The following is a 26,903-nucleotide window of genomic DNA, read 5'->3' as shown; positions in this document are numbered from 1 at the left end:
GTGTTCACACCTGCCACGCTTCGTGCCAGTGATATGTTTAGGGTAATGGCCAACTCCCCATTTCTATCTCCACATGCTCCCCCAGCAGGTGCACATACAGCGTGTCTTTGTGCATATATACTTACGCAAATATTTGCACACATACAAATTTTATGTAGTTGTTAAGATGAATTTCATGGCCACCCTAGTTGTAGAGCAAAGGCCTTTTCAAAAAAGGACATCTTTCAAAACAACATAAGGAAGGGGAATTAAATAAACTTTCCCCCAGGAGGGAATTCAAGACCTCAGTCATGAATCCTGAGTAGGCCCCCTCACTAGACCAGGGTTGAGAACCTCTTTACAGCAGAAGAGATACATTTCCATCTAGGAAACCTTCTGTGGACCACATGCCAGTGGTGGGTGGGGCCAGAAGCAAGAGTGGGCAGAGCAGCTGGTGCTAATTTTACCTTTCTAAAGCAGGCTACTTCCTGCACAGCCATATCTCCATCATAGCAAGCAATGAGCATTATCAGAGTTCAGCGTTATGTTCCAGTCAGGCAGAAACACTCAGGGTAGATTCATAGTAGGATTGGTGAGGTGTGTGGTCTGAGGAGGAGAGATGTGACTGAGGATGGAATTTGGCCTTGAGAAGAGTCCCTAGGTCTGCCCTAGACACAATCCAAGTGACACCAGGGAATGTTGGAACGCATGAGAAAGTCCTTCCTGCCAGGACTGCAAAGGACCTTGCTAAGAATTCCGGAAGTTTTTACCATATGTCTTTCTTGGCTGTTTTATTCTGCTGCGTTTGTGTTTGGTTTTGTAGGCTGGACGTCTCTTTTATGTATATTGCATATTTCTTGTTATGTTTCATTCTTTATTTTTCTATACAATGCCTAGGGAACTATATTTCATGAAAGGGTCTCATAAATATAACAAATAAGTAACCAGCCTCTTGAAATTTTCCATCCTATTTGTGAACAGAAAAATATCAGGTGGGGTAGATTTAATGGCATTTCCCCAGAGATGGAGAAATTTTCCCATCTGTTTCTCATGGCTGTGGCTGACCATTAACAGAGACAGTAACACAGCATCCTTCTTTTACCCCAAGTCATTTCATTGCCCCTGCCACCACTGCATCTGCTTCAAGTGGCAGCAGCATCAATATCTGATTTAACAGCCTGGCCACCAGTGGCGTTGCTAGCCTCTGCGCTGCTGGGGGCGGCGGCAGCGCAGAGGAACCCCCCTGGGGGAGGGGCACGACGCGTGCGTCGTGACGTCATCATGACGTCACGACGAACGTGGGTGCAGAAAGGGGGAATTTCCCCCTTTCCGAGGCTTTTTTCGGCGGGGGGGGTGTCGACTAGCGAGGAGGGCGTGACAAGCGTGACACCCTCCTCGCTAGTCGACCCCCCCCCGCCGAAAAAAAGCGGCGGAAAGGGGAAAAAAGAAGCAGAGCCGGCGCTCTGCATTCAAGCCCCGGCTCTGCTTCCTTTCCCCGCCCCCCCGCGGGTTTTTTCGGCGGGGGGGTGTCGACTAGCGAGGAGGGGTGACAAGCGTGACACCCTCCTCGCTGGTCGACCCCCCCGCCGAAAAAAAGCGGCGGAAAGGGGAAAAAAGAAGCAGAGCCGGCGCTCTGCATTCAAGCCCCAGCTCTGCTTCCTTTCCCCGCCCCCCCCGCGGGTTTTTTTCGGCGGGGGGGTGTCGACTAGCGAGGAGGGGTGACAAGCGTGACACCCTCCTCGCTGGTCGACCCCCCCCCGCCGGAAAAAAAGCAGCGGAAAGGGGAAAAAAGAAGCAGAGCCGGCGCTCTGCATTCAAGCCCCGGCTCTGCTTCCTTTCCCCGCCCCCCCCCCCCGCGGGTTTTTCGGCGGGGGGGGTTCGACTAGCGAGGAGGGGTGACAAGCGTGACATCCTCCTCGTTGGTCGACCCCCCCCCGCCGAAAAAAAGCGGCGGAAAGGGGAAAAAAGAAGCAGAGCCGGCGCTCTGCATTCAAGCCCCGGCTCTGCTTCCTTCCCCCCCCCCGCGGGTTTTTTCGGCGGGGGGGGTCGACTAGCGAGGAGGGGTGACAACCGTGACACCCTCCCTCGCTGGTCGACCCCCCCCCGCCGAAAAAAAGCAGCGGAAAGCACCCCTTCCAGGTGCTGCTGAGTGAGGGAGGGAGCGGCAGCGCGTGGGCGTGGCAAGAGGGGCCGCCGCTTGTCACCCCCACCCGCCGCTTTTCACCCTGTCACTGGGGGCGTACCGCCCCCACCGCCCCTCCCCAGCGACGCCCCTGCTGGCCACCATTTTGCTTCCACCACAATCTTTTGTGATCTAGCATCATAACAAGGTATTGTTGGGTGGGGGAATGGTGGCAATCATATAAAGTGGTGGAGAAAATTTTGCAAGATTTTTTCTTTCTTTTTCTTTTATGGAGAGGTGGACAGACAGAGAAAAGAAAAAGAAAAAATCAGCAGATATTTTCTCCCCCCCAAAATGTCAGCTTGGCTGTGTTTCTGGCATTCTTCCCTTCCTTGTTGATAGGATTTGTGGTGTATTCTCATGGCTCCAGAAGCAACCCCACAATTTGTCTCCAATGCAGCAAAGGCTTTCATAGTTGGGAACAATAGGAGAACTTTGATGATGGTGTTACTGTTATTGGTCCCAAGAGAACAAAAGTGCAGCAGGATAACTTCCTTGCTGTCATCATTCCTTACCGTTTTTCTAGGGACTTCTCAGACAATTGTGGGGGAGCTGAGAGCCAGATGTTAACCCCTGTCCTTTTCAGTTCCATCCATCCTTCTCCTCAGCACAGTGTCTCTGTGACAGGTAGGGCAATAGCTTTAATCTCTTTTGAAGCCTAAGAGATATGGAGATTCCTTTTTCCTTACAAAAGCATCTGAGTTGGGTGTTATCTGCTTAGCTTTTCAGGTAATTTGACTAGCTTTGTGCTGGTGGGTGGAAAGAGGAGGCAATTTTATAAGCAGCACATTCAATACTTTTCTGATGGTGCATTGCTTTTTCTGTCTCTTCCACCTGAGGTTACGCCAACCACCCTAGCCTGTCTTAATCCCTAATTTACGTTCACTGTTCATAATGTCAACCAATTATGATAAGTTTGGAAAGCTCTGTATTAATAGTTCATTGTCATGCTGAAAATAAGTGACATGTGGGGTGCTGCAGGGTTCTATCCTGGAACCATTGTTCAATTTATTTATAAATGACTTGGATGAAGGAATTGAGGGGATGCTCATGAAATTTCCAGATGACACCAAACTGGGATGGGTAGCTAATGCTGCAGAAGGCAGAATCAGGATTCAAGAAGACTTTAACAAATTGCAGAACTGGGCCCAAATTAACAAAATGAATTTCAGTAGGGACAAATGTCAGGTTCTACACTTAGGCAGGAAGAATCAGCTGCTCCATGATAAGATGGTGGGGACACTTTGCTTGTGAAAGGGATCTTGGGGTCTTAGTAGACCACAAGCTTCACATGAGTTAACAGTGTGATGCAGAAGCAAAAAAAGAAGGGGGGGAAGCTACTTCTATTCTAGCTTGCATAAGCAGAAGTATAGCACCCAATCAAGGGAAGTAATAGTATCACTCCATTCTGCCTTGGTTAGACCATGCCTGGAGTATTGTGTCCAATTCTGGGTACCACAATTTAAGATGGATATTGACAAGCTGGAATGTGTGCAGAGGTCTGGAAACGAAGCCTTATGAGGAATGACTGAGAGAACTGGATATGTTTAGCCTGGTGAAGAAGAGACTGAGAGGAGATATGATTGCCATCCTCATATATCTAAAGGGCTGTCACACAGAAGACAGAGTAAGCTTGTTTTCTTCTGCTCTGGATGGTAGGACCTCGAACCAATGGCTTCAAGTTACAAGAAAGGAAATTCTGACTAAATGTCAGTAAGAGCTGTTTGACAGTGGGACATTCTTTCTTGGGAGGTAGTGGACTCTCCTCTGCTGAGTTTCCTGCAGTAGGTTGGACTAGATGACCCTTAATATTCCTTCCAACTCAGTTCTATGATTCCCCTCACAGAGCTACAATTCCCAAAGTTCCCCGTGAAGAGGGATTGATTGTTAAATCACTCTGACAATTGCAGCTCTTTGAGCAGAACAGCAGTCTCTTGGCAACTGGGTGCTGTTTCAAATGGATGGTGTTAATGTGGGAACCAGACTCAAAACAAAACCTAAGGCTAAATGTGAGGACTAAGCATCCTCTTTAGAGCAGAACAGTTTGTCCTGGACAAATGTCCTTCAAAGTACAACAGCAAGGAGAGCAAATAAAGCACCTCACCTTGTTTCAGAAATATTTCTCCCCCACCCTGCAGGGACTGTTGTTCATATGCTTTAGGCCTGCATCTAAAAAAAACAAAACAAAAACTAGCAGTTTCTTCCCAGATTTGTCATGGTGAAGACTTTCCAAGAATTACTGTAGCAATCTATCTACAGTGTGGGACCTCATTGGGGAAGCGCCTGCTTATTTATATGGACATCAGCATCCAAATAAGCATTTCCACTAGTGCAAGGACTTTTAAAATAATTTTATTATTGAATTAAATCAAATCAAATTTCTTCTCGACCCTTCACCAGCAGGTCCCAGGGCAGGTAGCAACAATGTGATATTCAGAATTTTAGAAAGGTAAAACAGATTACACGTAATATCAGTTCCTCTTTTCTAAATGGGAAAACAGTGGGTATTTCAGAATAGCAACTTTTTATTTATTCTAGCTTATTTTAAAGCATCACATATATGTTTATACATACATTACCAAGAAGCTCAAGTCAGCTGGAACTCTGCACATGTCCTGTAAATGATGTATCTGTTTTGTGTTTGCTCAGAGCAATGAGTATGATGCCATTGTAAAGGTCTCACAGAAAGTTGCATTGGTCTAAGCCAAATCCTCTCTCACAGTGATTGCAGCCTGATTAGTCCTTGGAACCTTTGCCATTTTGAATGCAACCATGTGCTCCTATTTGGCCCTGAGGCATTTTCCACTGGTAATTGGATTAAGTCTAAATATGCATTTCCTGGAAGATGCCACCACCTTTCCTCATGAGAGACACCTCAGTAACCTGGCTGTGAGTTCTGGTTGGCCAGAAATCCCTCGTGACCTCCTGGCCGTTCTGAAGTTAGAGTATTGATATGTCTGGTCAGCTAATTGGCTTCTAATCCCCCTTCGCATCCAGAACTGTCATTAAAGTAATCATCTCAATCTGCATTAGAGCTAGCACCCATCAGGAAACAACTGGGCACCAAGCACTTCCCCAAACTTCTCTTGCCTAGGAGAGAGGTTAGCCTCTGACGCTGAGATGGAATGGGTCCCAAGTCTGAGATCAAGTGTTGCCTTCAATGCCGGATGGAAACCTGGCCCATCTGGAGATGTGCCTGACTACAGGCAAGGACTACAGGCAAGAGCAAACTTTTCAGGAATAAGGCCCTCCTCTTAAGGAGACCTCTGGGAATGAGGAAGTTAACAGGAGCCAGCTGATGTAAGCATGTGGTTCCAGCAGCTCCCACTGAAAACCCCCGGTGTTGGGTTGGAAAAGCTGCTGCTTGGACAACATCAATATACCAGCTCTTTTGCCTCTTGCCTGACTCTTTGTTGTGGACTCTGCTTGCTTGGACTCTGATCTTGGAGTAGCCCTGGATATCGCTTTGGTTTCTGCCCCATTGTTGTTGCTGCTGGCAGGTCCCCTGCTTACTCAGGATCCCATTGAGAACAGGTTGGGCTGTGAGTCCTGGAAGACTTGCTCCCTGCCTTGCTGGCCCTTTCCCACCTGGCCTAGAAAAGTGGGACACAGACTGACCCCAGCTACAAAAGTTGCTGAACACAGTCTTGGGTTGTGGTATTGTTTAGGGTTTTTTGTTTGGTTTTGAGAGCCTGTGTGGTGTAGTGGTTAAGAGCGGTAGACTCGTAATCTGGGGAACCGGGTTTGTGTCTCCGCTCCTCCACATGCAGCTGCTGGGTGACCTTGGGCTAGTCACACTTCTCTGAAGTCTCTCAGCCCCACTCACCTCACAGAGTATTTGTTGTGGGGGAGGAAGGGAAAGGAGAATGTTAGCCGCTTTGAGACTCCTTCGGGTAGTGAAAAGCGGGATATCAAATCCAAACTCTTCTTCTTGTTAATGATATTAATTTGGGAATGTTTAGCCTGGATAAGAGGAGACTGTGAGGGGATATGATAGCCACCTTCAAATATCTAATAGACCGTCCCATGTAAGATGGAGCAAGCTTGTTTTCTCCTGCTCCAGAAGGTAGAATCCAAACCAATGGCTTCAAGTTCCAAGAAAGGAGTTTCTGACTAAACATCAGCAACAACTTTCTGATGGTAAGACCTGTTGACAATGGAATGGACTCCCTTGGAAGTTGGTGGACTCTTCTTCACTGGAGGTTTTTAAGCAGAAGTTGAATTAAGTTTGCACATTTTGCAGTCTCACATTGTTGCACCAATCTAGCCTGGAGACTAGCAGTGCATGGACACAGTGCTCAGGCTACTGTGGTCCAGAAATGAATGTAAATTATGTACCAGCCAAAGCTGGTACAAAGTCACTCTTAGCTACTGATGTCATATAGGCCTCTAGCAACAGATGGATCCAGGAGCACCCCCAGATTGCAAGTTTCCTCTTTCAGAGGAATGTCGATTCCATCCAAAGGAGGCAATTGACCAATTATCCAGACTTGGGGACCACCCACCAACAGTGCCGCTGTCTTGCCAGGATTCAGAGTCAGTTTCTTGGCACTCATTCAGCCCACCACTGAGTCCAGGCACCGGTCCAAGGCTCCACAACCTCTCCTGATTCAGATGTTACAGTGAAGGAGAGCTAGGTATTATCAGCATTCTGATGACACCACATTCCAAATCTTGCAATGGTGACTTCAACAGCTTGACATATGTTAATCAGCGTTAGGGAACAAGATGGTACCCTGTGGCGCCCAAAGCACAATTGCCAGGGAGCTGCTGACAGATCAAATAAAAATAATAGAGTTGCACTCACCACATCCTTCTCCATCCATCAGGGTGGCCAAGGTGAATGCAGTCCCATAACCAGGCCTGAACATAGATTGAAATTGGTCCGTTGGATGAAATTGGTTTCATCCAAGAGACCATGCAATTGTTGCACTACAACCCTCTCAATCACCTTCCCGAAAAGGAGAGTATTTGCAACTGGGCAGTAGTTGTTTAACTGTGTCACAAGCCAGTGGGTCCGCGGTGGGCTTTTTCAGGAGTGGATTGATAACTGCATCTTTCAGGACAGCCAGGACCACTCCTTTCCACATGGATGTTTTGCCCACACCCTGTATCCAAGAAGCCAAGAGAGGCAAGGGTTGAAGAGAGATGTTGCTGGCCACTGGCTGCATTGTCCCAAAAACCTTGTCCACATTGTCAGGCAACGTCAACTGAAGCTGATCCCAATAAGTTGAAGCAGATGTCCCTCTGGATGATTCACTGGGGAATGTAGTCAGTGGCAGAGGGGGGGGGTGCGGTCTGCCCCATGTGTCATCACTGAGGGGTGTGTGACAAAATGATGTTTTTTTTTAATAAAAAAAATGGGCTCACGAAACTTTTTAGGAGTGACGTGGTGGCTTAGGTGCTTGCAGGTTCCGTGCTGCCTAAAATGGCAGTGTGGGACTTGCGTCTGCCTACTACCTCTCCCTCAGCCTCCCTACAGCTGAGGGGGAGGCAGCGGAGAGGCTCCAAGGATTGGAGAGGCTTGCCCCACCCCCTGGCTGCAGCACACACACCCGCACCAGGCACCTGAGCAGTTAGCTAAGCCACTGAATGTAGTAAGTGTGGATGTGGCATTGATTTTTCTACGAAAGCGAGTGACTTTACCCTCAAAGTGCCTTGCATACAATTTACACTGGGCCTAAAACTCGCTTCCTTGAAGTAAATGTTAACAGACCCTGGACAATATGAAAAAGTTCTACAGGGTGGCTACTTTAAGATGTGAATGGAGGCAGAGAAGTGAGCTTTCTTCACTGCTCTGACTGCTGCAGAGTTATGTTTCACTCATTCTCTGTCAGCTTCTTTCATCACTTGCACTCTAGCCATTGTCTGGCCTGTTTCATCGCCCCCAGTTCACTGGTCAGCCAAAGTACACAACAGGCCCCACAATGTAGGAGAGGGCACTCGGGGCAGCCATGTCAATAGCCCAACACATCTAACTGTTCCACAGCATGACAAGGGCTTCAAGAGGGTCACTTGCTCTGTCTAATCTACTAGAAACTCCCCCAGTGCATTCAGGAATCCAATGAATTCTGTGAGTCTTCGGGAATGAACCATCATAATCCACCATTCTTACTTCTTTGTATGTTATTTTCAATGATATATATGTGTTTCTAGGTAAACATCCCGTTAATATGCACATGGCTTTTCGGTTGGAGAACTGAGGCAGTATTGTTTTTGTTTGTTACTCTGTAATTTATTTTTGTGTTTTTATATTGTAAACCACCCTGGAATCATCAGACAAAGGGCAGTATATAAAATAAATAAATAAATAAATAAATAAATAAATAAATCCATATTACAAAATTCAGAGAAGTATTAATTTTGAAGGATATTTGTGTTTAAAAAGTGCAAGTTAGAGAGTATTCACATTAAAATTAAAGCTGAACCTAATTCCCCCCGTCCCTATCACAAAGGTTATTATTATTATTATTATTATTATTATTATTATTATTACATTTCTATCCCACCTTTTCTCCAAGGAGCTCAAGGTAGCATATATGGTTCTTCCTCATCTACATTTTATCCCCACAACAACCCTGTGAGGTGGGTCAGGCAGAGAGATGGTGACTGACCCCCATGGTTATGTAAGGATTTGAACTCTGCTCTCCAAGGTTCTACCCCAGCACTGAAACCACTCTACCACTTCTCAATGTAAATCACTTTATGTAAACCATTAAAGGTTTTTATGAATAAGCAATATATATAAATCCTGCTAAATATTTTAATTTTTTTTAAAAAATATGATTGCGAATCTCTTAAATGTAATTCTCCTTTTCATCAAGATGGCCTTCCTGTTATGCATGACTATTGCTCGGTAGGAGGAATCTAAAGACCAGAGTGTTGGGCTCTGCAGTCTTGTCATTGTTCCTTGAAGGGACTCCTGTGGTTTTTACAGTCTCAGTTCTCCCACCCGCAACAATATGAAAAGCACGATTGTCAAAAAATGTTTCTCACTCCTACTCTGCTCACACAAAAACACAGAGCAGCTCAGTGAGAGGCAACACGAGTGAAGTTAGCTGCAGAAAATGTTCTGTCTAAACAGCTAAATGGAGAGTTGTGTCAAATGCTCAAAGGAGACTTGCAGGTGGGAATCTTCCTGCTCCACTGTCTTTGCCTCCAAGTAAATGCAGGTGTTATTTTTTTTAAATAGCTGTAGGCTTGAATGTCTAAACATGTGGTTTATTATTTATTATTTTTACCTTTTTAAGGAAAAGGGTGCTTGGGACATCTGAGTGTAGAGGTGGGCATGTGATAGCTCAGCATCCTTGAGCTAGTTGCCAGGGACCCTCTTTGTGTCACTCCCTTTTCTCCTGTGTAGGTGAGATACACAAGGGAGATGGAGGTAAAGGGCACCTTGAAACCTTAATTTGCTGTGGGAACAGCAACAAATGTTTTTACAAAGCCCTCATTTTTCACATCTCCCTTTTAGACATAGACAAAGGGCTCTTAAAACCCCTTATTCCTCTAGAGTGGACAACAGCAAAACCTGGCTCATTTCTCTCCCTCAGCTGCTGACCTTGCATGTAGCAGATACAAGGAATTGAGAGTACTTATGGGGGGTGAGTGTGGTTCCATGGGGCTTTCTTGTCACATCTGTCTATCTATCTATCTATCTATCTATCTATCTATCTATCATCATTGGATTATTAAGTTCTTACAGTATATTACACCATCGAACAAACATAGCCTTTAATATCTCACCCTGAACCAGAAAATGAAGTTTGAACAATCCATCCAAAATGACAACCAAATAGAAAACTAAGTTCCTAGCCAAGACCACCATGTGTAGAAAAGACAGTGTATAGTTTATGCTAACCAAAATGGTTTATAATTTGCAAGGAGTTCTCTGTTTTCATGTTTAGTCATGTACGTGTACCAGTCTTTATGCTTCAGACCTTGTGCCGGTTGTATTTTATTAGTTTCTTACAAGTGCAATTTTCCATATTTTATTTTACCAGTTTGTCAAATAAGCACCCTCCAAATTATTCCAATACTGTATCTTGTTATTACAAGCCTGGCTGCCCTCGGAAGCCTTTTTTTTTTAAGGAGGTCAGAAAGAAACTGTGAGGCCCAAACTGAGGAGGGAGCAGCAGTGCAGGTTGTGCCCTGCTGCACAATGGATCCTCCCAGATCAAGCAGGAAGGCTGGAAGAGGGTTTCTAAGTGTGCTTGATTGGATAACAGAATTCCCAGTTGCAGGGAGCCTTCTACATGATAAATATTTTATTTCGGCTTTTTGCCCATGTATAAAACAAAACAAAGTGGTACAAAACTAAACCATAACAGCATAAGATAATACCATTACAAGGTGATAATTTCATTATCAAATGATAATACCATTACAAAAACACAAGACAAGGGGATCAGGTTTTTAGATAAAATAATAATAAAACTTTCAATAATCAAACAGCATTCCAGAACATCTCTTATGTGAGAGGACTACAATTAAAAACCTTGCAACCTGTAGGGTTCTATGGGGATCCGTATCTTGCAGCATGTATGCAAGATGTGACTCGACTGACTTATCGGCTAGTTCCTGGATTATCGGGTTTAATATACTAGTCCGAGCCGATCTGTACCTGGGGCAACTGAACATTATATGCTGGAGGGATTCAGTTGACTTATTGTCACAAACACACAAAACAGAGACCTGGCCCTTAGTAAATCTGTGTCTCAACACATTTGATGGAAAAACATTAAATCTCGCTTTAATGAAGGCAAATCTGTATGACGCCACAGAAAGGGAGGTTAGGTAAGATGGAACCTGATAAATAGGAGTGATGCCAATATTCATCGGTGAACAGACCCGCCTCCATAGGGATGACTCTACTGAGGGGATCTTCAATTCTAGACGGATGGATGTATTACTTATGCCTGAAGGTAACTTTAGAAGTCGGCGTAAAAATTGATTTTGTAGCGTCTCCAGGGGTGTAAGGTTTGCCAAAGCCACCCAGAGCAGGGCAGCATAAGCCAATGTGGCAATCACTTTTATGTTAAACACCTTTAGAGCCGAGGGGACATGTAATGCTCCTTCGGAAAAGAAAAAAGCGAAGAAGAGAATGAGATAGGGCTTTGGTCTTATTACATAAGTAATTAATTTGTGACTTCCATCCCAAATTATATTGGAAGTATATTCCTAAATATTGGAATTTAAGTACTTGTTCAATTTTCACTCCATCTAGTTTCCATGTATAGAATTTCCTACTTCTTGAAAAGATCAATACTTTAGATTTAGAGTGGTTTATGGACAGTTGGTTAGAATGGTGCCTTCTACATGTGTACATGCTTAGATGCTCCCTTCAGATCTTCCTGCTCAGTGTGGAGATTGGGAAGAGGAGCTGTATGCATGCCATCCTCCTCCAATTTCACTCCATATACATTCTTTCTGAATGCCTGAAGAGGGCTCAAGCTGCACTCATTTCCTGTCCTACTCCCCATCTCTCAGCTGATGCATAGGAACCTCAATTGCATACTGGAAATTTTCCCCAAGAGGGAGGTGGTCACTTTGTCTGGCTGAGGGTGTGTCTTTCACCTCCTGCTCTTTTTTCCTGCTGAGTCAGCTGCCAGAAAGACACTGGTGCCTCCATGACTACACTGTTCTCACCTATTTGGTTCACATGTGTAACTCCCTGTCTCATCCTAGCTTGGCTCAGGGCTTTCAGGAGAGGCTGGAGCAGAGGCACTTACCTTGAAGGGCAGGGTTATCCCAAGAAGATCACAGTCAAGTCCAATGGGGCAGGAGGATCACAACCGTTCAGTCTTATTCAGCACCCTGGACAGATCACTATAGCAGGTGCTGGCTGGAAGTCATCCAGGAAGAATGGTTCTCTTAGCAGCATATTGACGCCTTTTGAAGGCTGACTGATCTGGACCTGCTATTATCCCTGCTCTTCTCAGGGGAACTATCTCTGTTTCTTAAATGGGCATTGCCTAGTTCTACAAGTGTTGTCTCCTGTGGCATGAGGCAGTGAGAATTACCTCAGTAGGTGCACTCTGAGCCTTCAGAATGCAGTAAATGCATATCTTCTGACCTGCAAGATCTTGGAGTAGAGAACAATGACTCCCCCCTCTAAGTTTTCCTCTAAGTTTTCCTCTCAGCCAGAGGTAGGCTGAGGTAACAAAGTCTGACACTTTTCAGATCCAAGTCTCCCCCGACATGGATCCCACTCATGTGATCTCTGGCTTTTTGCAATGAAGACACCTCCTCCACCTCCTCACAGTAAACAACCTAGGTCATAATGGGAGAGATTAGAGTAGGGTCTCCACAGGGAGTGCACTCATATCCCATGGAGGGGTCTGGGCTTCAGCAAAACACTGAAAAGAGTGTTGGAACAGTATCTCATCCAAGTGAAGATTACATCTAATAAGGTACCAAAATAAGAGAATGTCACCCCCAATTTGTCTCTTCAAGTGCACTGTTGTCTAAAGCAAACCATCAAGCAGGGTTGAGTAGGCAGGCAAGTGAAGCGTAGAAGATTTGCTTGGCAGTGTTGTGGCTGGGCCAACAGGCTCAATTAAAACTGTACAGGGTGTAACCCTTTGAAGCTCAAAACCTGCCTACCTCTTAGACACCACTGGATGAAACCTCTGCAGCAGTCCTTCAAATCCCCAAGCTCCTAACAAATACCTGAAATTTAATTACGTTTGCAAGTCTTAATAAGGTTGGAGAGAGATGATTTGGGTGGGGGTTTCAGAGACTGGAACTGGCGTGGGGGAGGGACCATAACTCAGTGGTAGAGCATCTGTTTTGCATGCAGAAGCCCCAGCTTCAATCCCCAGTATCTTCAAATAGGGATAGAAGGCACCCAGTATGAAGCCTGGGAGATCTGCTGCCAGTTTGCATAGGCTAGACAATACTGAACTATATAGACGAATGGTCTGACTGGGTGTAAAGCAGCTTCCAGTGTTCCTTGTCTAAATGCTTTTGCTTCCGGTTAAAGAGATTTTGTGTTGTTTCTATACCTTTTTGGCCAGAGTTGACAGTGGGGACCCCTGGAAGTGATACACCTTATTGAATGTTTCAGGGAAATAGTCACTGCATGTGATGATTAGCTGTACTATGTCATTATGTGATCAAGACTAAGGCTTATCTCCCCACCCCCCGCCTCGCCTCTGGCACAGCAGTGAGGAAGATAATCAGAAGCTTCCACTTTTAAATGTCAAAAATTTAAATGGGGAGAATTGGGATGGCCTTAGAGAGGGTCACAAAAAACCACTTTTGCCATCAGGCAACAATAGTCTCTCTCTCTCTCTCTCTCTCTCTCTCTCTCTCTCTCTCTCTCTGTGTGTGTGTGTGTAAATGACAAATTTGTGGGATGTCTTGGGAGGGAGCAAACTTTCTGGCCAGCCTTGCTTACTTTAGATGCTGAAGTGAGAAACTGGCTGTGATTGTCCTACAGCACCCTTCACTAGCTACTGCCTTCCAGATGTTTTGGACTACAACCCCTTTCAGCCTCAGTCAGCATGATGTAGTCCAAAACATCTGAAGAAGAGTACCAGATTGACAAAGGTCAGCCTTCCTCAGGTGCTCCCCCCCCCTCGTGTCACATGCTGTTCAACATGTACATGAAACCACTGGGGAAAGTTATCTGGTGGTTTGGATTGAAGTGTTGCCTACTCTGCTTTTCCAACTAAGTGTCCCAGGGAGACTGTTAAACTTCTGATTCAATACCTTGAGGCAGTTTGGGGCTGGGTGAGGGGGAACATTCTGGCACTTAATCCAGATAAGATGACAATGCTGTGAATGGGGGAAACCAGCCTCTTCAGATGGAGGGTTGCAATCCATCTTGGATAAGGTAGCACTGCCCTCAAAGGGCTATGGGTATGTTCACATTACTGCCTTAGAGAACCATGCAAGTGTTATTTTTCTGGTAAGTTTTAGAGCTCTTCCTCCCCTAACTATTCACATCAGCACAGCTTCAATTAGTTTATTATTGTATACACACATGCCCATTTGTTTGTTCTCTCTGCGTTTGGACACCTCTTGAATTATTATCGCCAAACTTTGCCAGAGGGTTTTTGCAGTGGGGGCAGCAATTTTCATAGACTTTTGAATACCAGGCACCATTTTGATTCAAGATGGCAAACCGAAATGTGACTTTGGAGGGACTTTGCCCATTTCTTGGCATAGGTTCAGCCACCTCTTGAGATATTGTTGCCATGAGAGATCCCGGGATGGGGGTGACAATCTTAATCAATGTTTGGATGCTAGACACCATCTTGAATCAAAATGGCAGACCAAAACATGACTTTGGCATGAAGTGGCTTTGGAAGCCGTGGGCTTGTGCTTCATCGTGGTTAGGTGAGATGTCTGAATTTACAAGCCATAGAGGAACAGAGGAAGCTGCCTTGTACTGAGTCAAACCCTTATACTGCCTTATACTGAGTCGGACCCAGATCCATCTAGTTCAGTATTTTCTACATTGACTGGCGGTTGCTCTTCAGATTTTCTAGCAAGGGACTCTCCCAGCCCCATTTGGAGAAGCTGGAGACTGAACCTAGGACCTCCTTTAAGACAGTCAGTGTGCTAAGCTCTAACCATGTACCACAGAGGCAAGAATGTAGTTATGAAGCTGAGTGTCAAAAGATTGGAGAATGGGAGTAGAAATCATTATTTGTCTGTCAACATGTTGGAAGTTCATGCCATGGTTTTGGGTTCTAAGTGACAGTTCGCACCAGTAGTAGTTTGACATGATGTTTTAAGTGCACCAACCTCCTTTATTTTCACTCTTCATAAACTGGCACTGAAACATGTCTCTAGGCTATAACTCACAGCAAGATTTGAGAACAAGCCCAAAGGTACAGCTTTCCACTGCATGGAACAGTGTGATTCTTCCCTTTTCTAAAAACAACCCTCTAGTTTTTACTCCACTCACTCAAAGCCTGCCAAGTAAAAGCTTTGCTTTGCCTTTACAACAGTGGTTCTGTTTGACCCTAGCATCACTACTAGTACGTTCAGTATCGTGGAGGAAGTGTTTTTTTTTTATTTTTTTGTTTTTTTTGTAGCCTGACTCCCCTGTTCCACCTTAGGTGCACCAGGACATGAAAAACAAGAGCTGACAGCCGTATTCTCTGCATTTCATTTCTGCTCCCTCATGTAAGACATTAAAATGGGCTCTCAGTTTTACTATCACTGGAAAGGTACAAAGTGTTAGGAGTCAGAAGGTGGGCCTCTTATATAACTCTGGGTAGGTGTGGTTGGAGAGAAGGGTGTAATCAAAGGTCTTTTTCTGGGAGATTTCTCATGCGCACACACTCTTTTGTAACTCAGATTAAAGAAATAACAACAAAAATCACCACGTTTTTGCAAGTTACATTTTCATATCCTGATTTTCAGAAGCAGTTGAATATTCTAACACATTTTCAAGTTCAAAACAATTATAAAACACACTTGACAGTTGAATAACAAGTCTGGGGGCACCAATGTGGCACCACCACTGTTCGCAACCTGGAAAGGATCCTTGCTCCACCTTAAGCTGGGAATTAGATCTCTCAGGGTTCTAGTATTATGAGAGGGAGAAAAATGTCTCTCTGTCCAGTTTCTCCACGTGATGCATAATTTTAAGCATTTCCGTCACATCTTCCCTTACTTACCATTTTTTCCTCTTCCTTAAACTAACATTGTCACCATGTCTCTTAGAGGAGTTGATCCATTCCCCTGATAATTTTGTTTGCAAACCTTTACGCACGTTACTTGCTAAAAAAGCTTACAAAATGGGTGGAAGATAATAAATTGATTGGCTTTGAACAGGCGGGATTTAGACCCAATCAATCCACCACTGACCACGTGCTAATTTTACATCACTTAGCTCAAAAATACTCTTCCCCAAAAAGAGGACAACTTTGTGCGGCCTTTATTGATTTAAAGGCCGCTTTTGATAGCATCCCCAGAGAACTATTGTGGGAGAAATTAGCCCGATGGGGAATAGACAGAAGGCTTTTATGGCTGATAATCCAATTACATAGCGGATCGGCTGCCAGGGTGAGACTTACCCCTGCTGGCGACCTTTCAAATTCAGTTCCTATCAATAAAGGAGTGCGCCAAGGATGTATACTTGCCCCATCTCTTTTTAATCTTTTTATCAGTGACATGAGGACGCCATTGATAGAATCACAGGAAACTATTCATGCCCCACGTCTAGCCCAATATCGTTGTCCCCTTTTACTTTATGCGGACGATGCGGTGGTCCTATCCTTTTCTAGAGTTGGCCTAAGGAGAGCATTAAATATTTTTGATTCATATTGCAAATCCAATCTTCTTACGATAAATCACGCCAAATCTAAAGTTTTAATTTTCTCCAAAAGCCGGAGATCTTATAACTGGAAAATAAATGGAACACCTATTGAGCAAGTTTTTAAATTCCAGTATTTGGGAGTATATTTGCAATATAACATGGTCTGGAAGGCACACCTCACCTATACAGTAAACAGAGCGAAAGCTTTTTCATTTGCGCTTTTGCGCTTCTTCTTTTCAGATGGAGCCTTTCACATCCCATCCGCACTAAAAGTCTTTAACGCTAAGGTGATCGCCACATTGGCTTATGCGATCCCATTATGGGGGCCTTTTGTAAATCTTAACCCTTTGGAGATAATCCAAAACCAGTTCCTGAGACGGTTATTAAAACTACCCCGATGTGTAAGCAACTCGGCGATACGTCTGGAATTGAATATAACATCACTTGAAAGCACCCTATGGAAACGCATGTTTAGTTATTGGTTGTCATTATGGTATAGACTCCCTAACCATTATCTACTGCAGTGTCTCTGGAGAGATAATTTTCCCAGCCCTTGGGCAAAAATTCTACACTCTAAACTGGTGTCCCTTGGATTATCACCATCTGAACTACTGGGAATGGGTTTAGGCCCTGCCAAGAGAGCTGTTAATATAAGGCTAAAGGAGGTTGATCTCCAGCTTAACATTCTGACAGGAGGTGGCACCTGTTCACCAACAAGCCTGGGGTTAGCACCAATAACGAAATTACCATCTTACTTATCTTCTATTTCTGTGGCGGCGCATAGGTATGCCTTTATCAAGGCCAGATTTAATGCCTTTCCTTCTAATGTCATGGACAACAGACTCTCAAATGGCCAGATCTCATTGCTATGCAACTGTAATAGTGGTTCCGTAGAAACATTACAGCATATACTTTTTTCCTGCCCAGCTTATTCGGCAGCCCGGTCTAGATTTCTGTCCCCACTTCTGATAGGACAGGCTGATAGAACCCAGGAGGCTAAATTAATTCATTTATTGAATGATGAGGAACCGAGTAGATCTCTTACAGTCGCTAGATTTTTGATAAATGTCCTATCCCAGAAAAAGAGAAATGGGTCACTGCATAGTTTCGATACTTTAACTAATACTAAGTATCATTAAGAAGAAATTAAGTTATTAATCAACTCTTAAATTAAGTTTTAGCTGAATCCCTATGCTGTATATGTATTAACTAAATTGAGGTAAAATGTTGTTCTTGATGGGTTGCTAGATTTGATATTGTTTAAATTGCAGTCTTGCTGCCTCGTGTTTTTTTTTAATTGTCTTACGTCAAGTTGTTTTAAATTCTATGTTTTGTTCGCTTGTCTGATTTGTTCTTGATATGGGCCAATGGCCGTAATAAATTTTACTTACTTACTTACTTTGTTTGCAAACCAGAATGTCCCGCATTCAACAGGGAGCTGCATTGGATAGAACTCTCTGATATTTGCAGCGGACTATGGTTTACATCTGTAAAATGTGTGGAATGGCCCTGAATTGGGTGCACCAAAGAACTCAGTGATCAGACAAAAAAGGATCTCAACAAAGACATTTGTAATTTGTTCCCTATCTCATAGTTTGTTTGTTTTTTGTACACAGTAGTTCTTTTCCTTGCTTAGCCCAGTTTCTAGAATTGGTTTTCTATTCTTAAAAGGCCCATTATGTATTTTTTCACTTCATTTTGAAAATAACCTATTTTATGATCACTGTGTCTTTAAATCCTAAGTTAGGGAAATCGGTAGGCTGTCTCTGAAATCTCCCATTTCTTGACCTTTAAAGCTCTCTGTAGGAAGAGAAAACACTGGCACAGTAATAAAAAGAATGTTGTTTAGCGAAGTACGATCATCAGACGGAAGAGTGGTGAACATATATTGTAGGGGAAAAGAACTGATGGAGGCTTTTGCAAATTAAAAGGACAGCCATTTCAAAGGTACATGTTGTAAATGCAACAGCAGCTTTGTAATTGCTAAATTATATTTTGGCACAGAGTATAACTTGCATGCTTTTCTTAATATGCATGCTTCTTGCTGCTGGAACTGTGATTGCTAATGAACAGAGTTCTTCTGTTTGCTGCAATCATTTTCAGTTATGAATGGGAAGGAAGCATTGTAATTTAAAGAGTGCCATGCCATTTACTTAGGACTTATTTCGACCTCTCACTGTTTCTACTTTTAAAATGTTGGATGTTTTCAGACCGGTCTGGGATGGTTGTGCCTTCTAGTCATATTTTTAAGGGATCTTGGTGAGAAAAAGTGGGGAGGAGGAGATCAACAAAACTAAAGGAGTAGAGCTCTTAACTTTATAAACTGAAGCTGCAAGCTCATAGACACTTGTCTTGGAGAAAGTCCTGTTGAATTAATGTTACTTACTAAAGGCCAGACATTCTCAGGATTGCACTATTAGGCTCCAATCCAGAGAAATTTGCAGTGCAATCCTAAACATCTTTAATCAGAAGATCATCCTACTGCTCCTACTGCTTGTTTTTAAAATTGCAGCCTTAGTTGCACTTATGTCCCATCTGAAATAAAAAGACCAATTTATTTTAATGGATATAGTCCAATCTGATGTGACTGTGCCTTTTAGGTGGTCTTAGGAAAGGAGAGAGAAGGAGCTGTGCTGTGGAGACATGTCAATACTAAAAAAAAGTCAAAATCAAAGATCAACCTTCTAGTTTCATAAACCTAACTGTTTGGTTTCATAAACTCTGTTAAATGAAGTGGGAGTTACTACTGAGAAAACATATTTAAAAATCCAGTTAGGTTCCTGTCCAGAGAAAATGAGTTACACTTATCTCCTATTTGAAATCACTTGAGACTTACAGCTTAAACTACCAGTACACATTACAGTACATGATGTTTTGTGATTCTTACCTTAGCAGGCTGTATTTGAGCAGTTGAAAATGGGCAGAGAAATGCTGCATAACTGTATTAATGTGTTTTCTTTTATCTGTCCTGAATTATCCAACATTCAGCTTCATTGAATATACATGAGTTCTGGTGTTATGAGAGTGTTATCATTGCAAGGTGGCCCAGGGTGTTGTTGTTGTTTACTTCCAGTAAACATTTTCCAGTAGTCTGCATCCTCCCTAGCTGGCTGTGCTTCCTGATCTGAAAAATCCTCCTGGGAGGAGTTACCTCACGATGTCTTGTCTAGGCTTTAATTGAAGCTGGCCAACTGGGAAAGTTACAGAGTTCAAGGCATTGATGAGATGATTTGTAGAACAAAACAACAACAGCAACAGCAACAACAAAAGGACACTCACAAACACCCCTTTGGCAACCTCAGAAACCCTAAATTTCACCCATGAAAAGTCCACTGAATTTTTCCTCGCTTCTAATCATTTGGAGATGCAATTTCTTTTCTCATTACTTGATGAATAGTGGGGTTTTTTTAAAAAATAATAATAATGAAGGAATATTGGCACAGCACTAGCTTGTTTAGCTTGGAGAAGAGAGGATGGCTAAGTAGTACCCTGTGAAGATATATAGGATTCCTTTGAGGAGGCCAAGAGCTGACCATGGACTCGGACTCCTCCTCAAAAGGTCTGGATGAGGACTCTATGCAAATGGCCTCTCAAAACTCTTCACCCTATTTGTGTGCAAACTGCAGAAATCATCTGGGTATCTGAAGAAGTGTGCATGCACACGAAAGCTCATACCAAGAACAAACTTAAGGTGCTACTGGAAGGAATTTTTTATTTTATTTTGTTTTGAGTGTGGCTGACCAACACGGCTACCTACCTGTAACTGCAGAAATCATGTCACCAAATTTCTTAAGGGGAGGAGAAATTCTCCCTACAGTTTCCAGCTATGACTATATTATTTTAAAAAAATGTTGTGACCTGGCCTAGGACCTGTTGGTGGTACATGGGTAGTAAATATGATGATGATAGGGGTCCCTATTAGCAGTGGCAATAGCACAAACTCTGTTGTTGTTTTCTTTTAAAGTTTTGTTGTTGCCATTGCAGGTGGCAACAGCAACAACTTCGGTGGGCAGCCTAGTCCCCATTTTGCATTCCCAAAATGCATTGCGCCCTCTGCCTAGCATTGTTCCAGGGCACTGCCCCCCTGTGGAGACCATTTGGAGAAGGTTATGCAAAGTGGCCTTCTTTCTTTCTTTTTTCTAGGGGTAGGCAGGGAAATAAAATAATAAATTGTCAACTTATAAATATCAGATGATAACCTTTGCAAAGCAGAATCGATTATTCACTTCTAAAGCTTCAACAAAGCATATCATATGGGTATGTGCAAGGCAATTTTTTAATTGTCAAATTGGAGACATATTGCAAATAAATACATAGTAAATTCACACATTGCTTTTCCTTATGCTTTAAACGTTATGAACCAATAATTTGCTTCTTGCAACAACTGTTTTCTTTTACCACCCCAGCTGCAACAAAACAGGTTTCTTCCACATCGGTCTCTACTGCCACAGCAGGCTCTGTAATCTTCAAACAGTTTGAATTCACCCCCCACCAAAGGTGCACTCCTCCATTGTCTCCCGAGACAGATGGATGCCAACCAACTCATTAAATTTATTTCATCTTAGTGAAAAGCTATCATGCCTTTGTTTTTGCTCTCTCTAAAGGTGTCAATTTAGTCATAGCTGCAAATTCCCATAATTTCATGACCTGTTCTTAAAAATCTTTTTTTTAAATTGTTGGAGGTGGAAAGTAAAGATTTCTGAGAAGTTTCATCAGACATTAGGGAGAACTGAAAGAACGGTGAAGTACTGGGACAGCTTATCTCAAAAGCTAAAGTTCATAGCGTTGCATTGCCTTTCCCTACAGCTATGGGTCAACCAGGAAGATGGTGTTGAGGAAGGGACGAGTGAAGTACAGAATGGGCACCTGGACCCAAATGCTGCTGACTGCCTTTGTCTCGGGAGGACCCTCCAGAACCGAGACCAGATGAGAGCCAATGTCATTAATGAAATCATGAGCACGGAGCGCCACTATATCAAACACCTGAAGGACATTTGTGAGGTATGTATGTATGTATGTATGTATGTATGTATGTATTCTTACTTATCCCTGTTTGGCACAAGGTAGTGGCTATGCTGGTGGAATCATAATGGGGAAGGCCAACAAATGATTTTCACAATCATTTCATTGCCATTGGAGAGGCCCTCCTGCCTGTCAGCAACACCAGCCCACAGTAAGTTGGCTGTGCCTGATTCAGTTCCAATTAAACTTTTCTTCCACCACCTTTCCCTGCTCCACTCTCTGGCAAAAAACAACAACAACCACCCAAACCCTACCTTGGGTTAGAGGGAGTGACAGAGGTGGTGAATGCTCACAGCCCCCTCATTCTGAATCAGATCGGACACGGGCTAGAGCTCAACTTCAAGCCTACCAAGTGGCAATGGCGACGGCGAAGAGGACCCTCTTCACCGTTGCTATTGCATCTGCAGAAAACAGCAGCAGGAGACTTTTTCAGGTGGTTTGTAATCTATCAGAACCACCTTCGTCACCGGGGCCTGGTAGGGACCCCAAGTTTTTTGCAGATAAAGTTGCTCAGATTCGGAAGGAGGTAGACTCCACCGTGGGAGCAGGGCCGGGGCGGGAGAGTGCTAGAGCCCTCTCTAGTCATGTTTCATGAGATCAATTCCAATCTATTACCTCCGAGGATGTGGACAGGCTGCTTGGACGAGTGAAACCGACCACCTGTCTCCTTGATCCTTGCCCATCCTGGCTAATAAAAGCGAGCCGGGAAGGGCTGGGCGATGGGCTCTGTGGGGTGGTGAATGCTTCCCTCTGCGAGGGAATCTTCCCAGACCCGCTGAAAGAGGGTCTAAAGCTTCTTAAAAAACAGCTTTAGACCCAGCCAATATGGCCAACTATCGCCCAGTCTCAAATCTACCATTCTTGGGCAAGGTGATTGAGCGGGTGGTTGCTGAACAACTCCAAGCTCACCTGGAGGACGCGGACCATTTGGATCCCTTCCAATCGGGATTCAGGTCTCATCATGGGACTGAAACTGCCTTGGTCGCGCTGGTCAATGATCTCCGGCGGGCTAGGGACAAAGGTGAGAGCTGTTTCCTAGTTCTGCTGGATCTCTCAGCGGCCTTTGACACCATTGACCATAACATCTTTCTGGACCGCCTAGAGGAGTTGGGAGCCGGGGGCACTGTTATGCAGTCGTTCTGCTCCTTTCTCCAGGGCCGTGTCCAGAAAGTGGTGGTGGGGGATGAGTGTTCAGACCCCTGGGCTCTCACTTGTGGGGTGCCTCAGGGTTCCGTCCTCTCCCCCATGCTTTTTAATATCTATATGAAGCCACTGGGAGAGATCATCAGGGGGTTTGGGCTGGGTGTTCATCAGTATGCAGATGACACCCAGTTCTACCTCTCTTTTAAATCAGAACCAGTGAAGGCGGTGAAGGTCTTGTGTGAGTGCCTGGAGGCAGTTGGAGGATGGATGGCGGCTAACAGATTGAGGTTGAATCCTGACAAGACAGAAGTACTGTTTTGGGGGGACAGGGGGTGGGTGGGTGTGGGGGACTCCCTGGTCCTGAATGGGGTAACTGTGCCCCTGAAGGACCAGGTGTGCAGCCTGGGAGTCATTTTGGACTCACAGCTGTCCATGGAAGCTCAGGTTAATTCTGTGTCCAGGGCGGCTGTTTACCAGCTCCATCTGGTACACAGGCTGAGACCCTACCTGCCTGCGGACTGTCTCACCAGAGTGGTGCATGCTCTTGTTATCTCCCGCTTGGACTACTGCAATGCACTCTATGTGGGGCTACCTTTGAAGGTGACTTGGAAACTACAACTAATCCAGAATGCGGCAGCTAGACTGGTGACTGGGAGTGGCTGCCGTGACCACATAACACCAGTCCTGAGAGATCTGCATTGGCTCCCAGTACGTTTCCGAGCACAATTCAAAGTGTTGGTGCTGACCTTTAAAGCCCTAAATGGCCTCGGTCCTGTATACCTGAAGGAGCATCTCCACCCTCATCGTTCAGCCCAGACACTGAGATCCAGCGCCGAGGGCCTTCTGGCGGTTCCCTCATTGCGAGAGGTGAGGTTACAGGGAACCAGACAGAGGGCCTTTTTTGGTAGTGGCGCCCACCCTGTGGAACACTCTTCCATCAGATGTCAAGGAAATAAGCAGCTATCCTATTTTTAAGAGACATCTGAAGGCAGCCCTGTTAAGGGACGTTTTTAATATCTAACGCTGTATTGTTTTAACATTCATTTGGGAGCCGCCCAGAGTGGCTGGGGAAGCTCATCCAGATGGGCAGGGTACAAATAATAAATCATCATCATCATCATCATCTCCCACTGGTGTCGGGGACTCAGATTCTCAGAATCCAGCAATCTGTTCTGCATGGGGGAGAGACTTGCAGCTCCTGGTTGATAGTTCAAAGACAAGGTTCACTGCAAAGGGGACTAAAACCATTATGGTTTGTATGTCCAGTTCTTCATGAGCAGTGTTCTGCTCATGAAACAGGAGTTCCTCTCCCTCTCCTCTCCCCATGCACCCCCAAAATCTGCTCCAGAGTGTCTCTCCCATCCCTAGGAGGGGAATTTGAGAGGGTTTCAGGTGCAAGAAAAAGCCTGCTTTCTGAGCTGAACGGCAGCATTGGATACAAATTGTAGTGGCAAACTCCACAGCATCAGTTCCTTTTGCTTAAACAACACGGCATGCTTCTGAGGGAAAGCAATCAATTATTGCCTGCTTTTTGCCAAGCTGTATAGTATCCCCTCACACTCATTCTTCCTCCTTTATACATAGCTTCAATGCTCTCTGCTTTAACAAAAAAACAAAACAAAAAAAGCTTTGAGCTGCGTGCCTCACAAAGTTTAAGATTTAACAACCTTGCTTACAGCCTCTGCAGAATCTATGCTGTTGTCCAGCTTCTGATGCCTTTAACTCTTAAGGGCGCTCCCTTCCTTTACCTCAGAGAGGCTCCGTTTCAGTTGAGAGCCAAATCTCACTCCATAGGATGGGGAGCCTCCAAATGAGGGTTTTAGCATAGTATTAGAACATCTGTTTTGCATGCAAATGATCCCAGGTTCAATCCCTGGTATCTCCAGGGCTGGGAAAGACCGCCCTATCTTCAACTCTGGGGAGCTGCTGCCAATCAGTGTGGACAATATTGAGGTAGATGGACAAACGGTCTGACTTAGAATCATACAATTGTAGAGTTGGAAGGGACCCCAACAGTCAAATGCACCTTTCTATATTCCTATTCAAATCATCCCTTTATTCTGAACCATGTAAGCGGGATTCTCACTCTTTTTTATGAGAAGGACAAGAACACATGACTTGCATGCAGAAGGTCCCAGGTTCAACCCCCAGCCTTTGGGAGAACCCCACCCGAAACCCTGGATAGCTGCTGCTGTCAGTCAATGTAGACAATACTGAGCGAGATGGACCAATGGTATGACTCAGTATAAGGCACCTTGTTATGTCCCTATCCCACTCTTCAACTGAAGAGGCTCTTAATGTGGCTTACAAACATGTAAAAGAGCAACAAAACCATCAATGAAATAGCAGAACAGCATAAAAACAAAGTCACCAACATGCAGGTTAAATAAAACATGCATCTTTAAAAAAGATCAAGAACACCTAAGCAAATAAAAATACATTTTCTCCACACTTGTGCCCCCTGATTTGCATGCAGAAGGACCCAAGTTCAATCAGTGTAAGGCTGTTTCCTGAGTAGCCGTCTTATTGCATCCTGGGGAGCTTTGTGGTTTTAGTGTAGAAGCCAGGTACATTTAATTTTGTTCACACCCCCTTTTAATCAGAGGAATCTTTCTGCACCGCAGAATAAATAGAATCTTCAGTGTGTGTTCTCCAGTCCTCCCATCCCCCAATCTTCTCCTATTTTCCTGCTAGCAAAAGCTAGTAGCTTTTGAATCTGAACGTGCCTGATACACTTAAACTGGATCTCCTGGGTCGAATTTGTAGCAGGCCGGTGGCTCTGTTGGAATTGCTCCCATTTACACCAGCCTGCAATTAAAATCACTGTGTCAAGGCAAACTATATTGCTAGGCCTTGTACTCTGCTCTTTATTATCCCAAATGGAATCGAATGAGAAAACCTGCCAGAAGGTGAGAGTTGCGACAAATCTTCCAGACGTCTTTTTAAACCAGAGACGACTGCAGCAAACATTCCCATTTGCAACGTGATGGCCTATATGCCACTTTCAGGGGGTGAGGGGGTGGACTTCACTTTGCCCAGATTAAGTGCTCAAAACCAGAGTGACATCATGACTACCAGAGAGAGAGAGTGCTTAATCATTCTATAGGCTCCCATCTAAATTGGTCGGCTCTGTTCTGTGCTTAAGTGGAATCCAAGGGCGCTGGCACGAGCTTGCCTTTCACTGTTGCAAAGGAGGCAAGGGTGGGGGACCTCGTACCACTTAGGATTCTTCCCAGGCCACATCATGAGGCATGACCAAAGGGATATTTTAAGAGTGTTCCACAATATGGGATCGGCAACATTAAATGCCTGATTTATAGTGGAGACCAGCCAGGCCTCTGTAACATGGGGTACAATTAACAGTGCTTCAGCAGAAGATGCCACTATCATGGCTGTCTGCTGATATCATCAGCAGGAGGACAACCCGCAGTATGTTAGTGCTCACTTGAGCACAGGTTGAGCCTATGGTGCAGTGGACACTCCAGCATGCACACTGCAATCATCAACAACAGAGCCCCACTATGAGAACCATAGCTCAGTGGTAAAGCAACAGCTTTGCATTCAGAAGGTCCAATGTTTAATCTCTGGCATCTCCTGGTAGGGCGCTCAGAAAGACCCCTACCTGAAACCCTGTAGAGCTACTGCCAGTCAATGTAGACAATATTGAGCTACATGAACCAGTTGTCTGTCTGGGTATAAGGCAGCTTTACCTTGCTTGGTGAGTGGGTGGCTTGCTGGTTGGTTGACAACCCATCCAAGTTAATAATGAGGCAAACAGCAGGCACTGGAACACTAGCTCACTTCCAGAGACAGTTGTCTCGTTGCTGCTCATTACTGGGCCAGTGCTGGGAGGGGGAGAATATCAGAGGGAAGCAGGACCTCCCTGGCTGGCAATAGCATTTTTTTGCTCGAACCCTGTAAATATAGGCATAGTTTCTGCATTTGAAAAGCATGATAAATGAACTTGTGTGCACTTTCTAAAAAGAATTTTTGGGTTATCTGAGAGGCCTCAAATTCAGTACAGTTCCAGGCCACCCACTAGATAAATTCCATCCACTCCTGGTTCCTTGAAAAGGAGGGAAGATAGATGAACAATGATGGAATGCATCTATCTTCCAACCCATGACTCTGAAAACTTAGCACTTAACCTCCTGCAAATACTCCCCAACTTTGTGCAATACCACAGGGACTACATGGAAACGTACTTTAAAAGGAGATGGTCTGGATGCTATTTATAGCCCATCACCAAGCACAGACTTCTCCAGCCTTTGATCATATGTCCTTTGAATCTGAGGATATGAG

At 44.5% G+C, this 26,903-nt stretch overlaps 1 protein-coding gene across 11 annotated transcripts in view; it reads left to right on the top strand.

Moving 5' to 3' along the window:
- The window catches only part of ARHGEF9 (Cdc42 guanine nucleotide exchange factor 9), a 253,933-nt gene that overhangs the window by 175,096 nt on the left and 51,934 nt on the right, over nt 1–26,903 (top strand). For all 11 annotated transcript variants that reach the window (XM_033137883.1, XM_033137888.1, XM_033137886.1 and 8 more), the window contains one exon: nt 21,243–21,437. In XM_033137883.1, the coding sequence (XP_032993774.1) occupies nt 21,243–21,437 (195 nt within the window). The remainder of the gene's footprint in view (nt 1–21,242; nt 21,438–26,903) is intronic.

This window comes from Lacerta agilis, chromosome Z (assembly GCF_009819535.1).
Source record: "Lacerta agilis isolate rLacAgi1 chromosome Z, rLacAgi1.pri, whole genome shotgun sequence".
Lineage (NCBI taxonomy): Eukaryota > Metazoa > Chordata > Lepidosauria > Squamata > Lacertidae > Lacerta > Lacerta agilis.
Note: the sequence above shows the minus strand (reverse complement) of the source record. Positions and strands in the feature narration are given on the sequence as shown.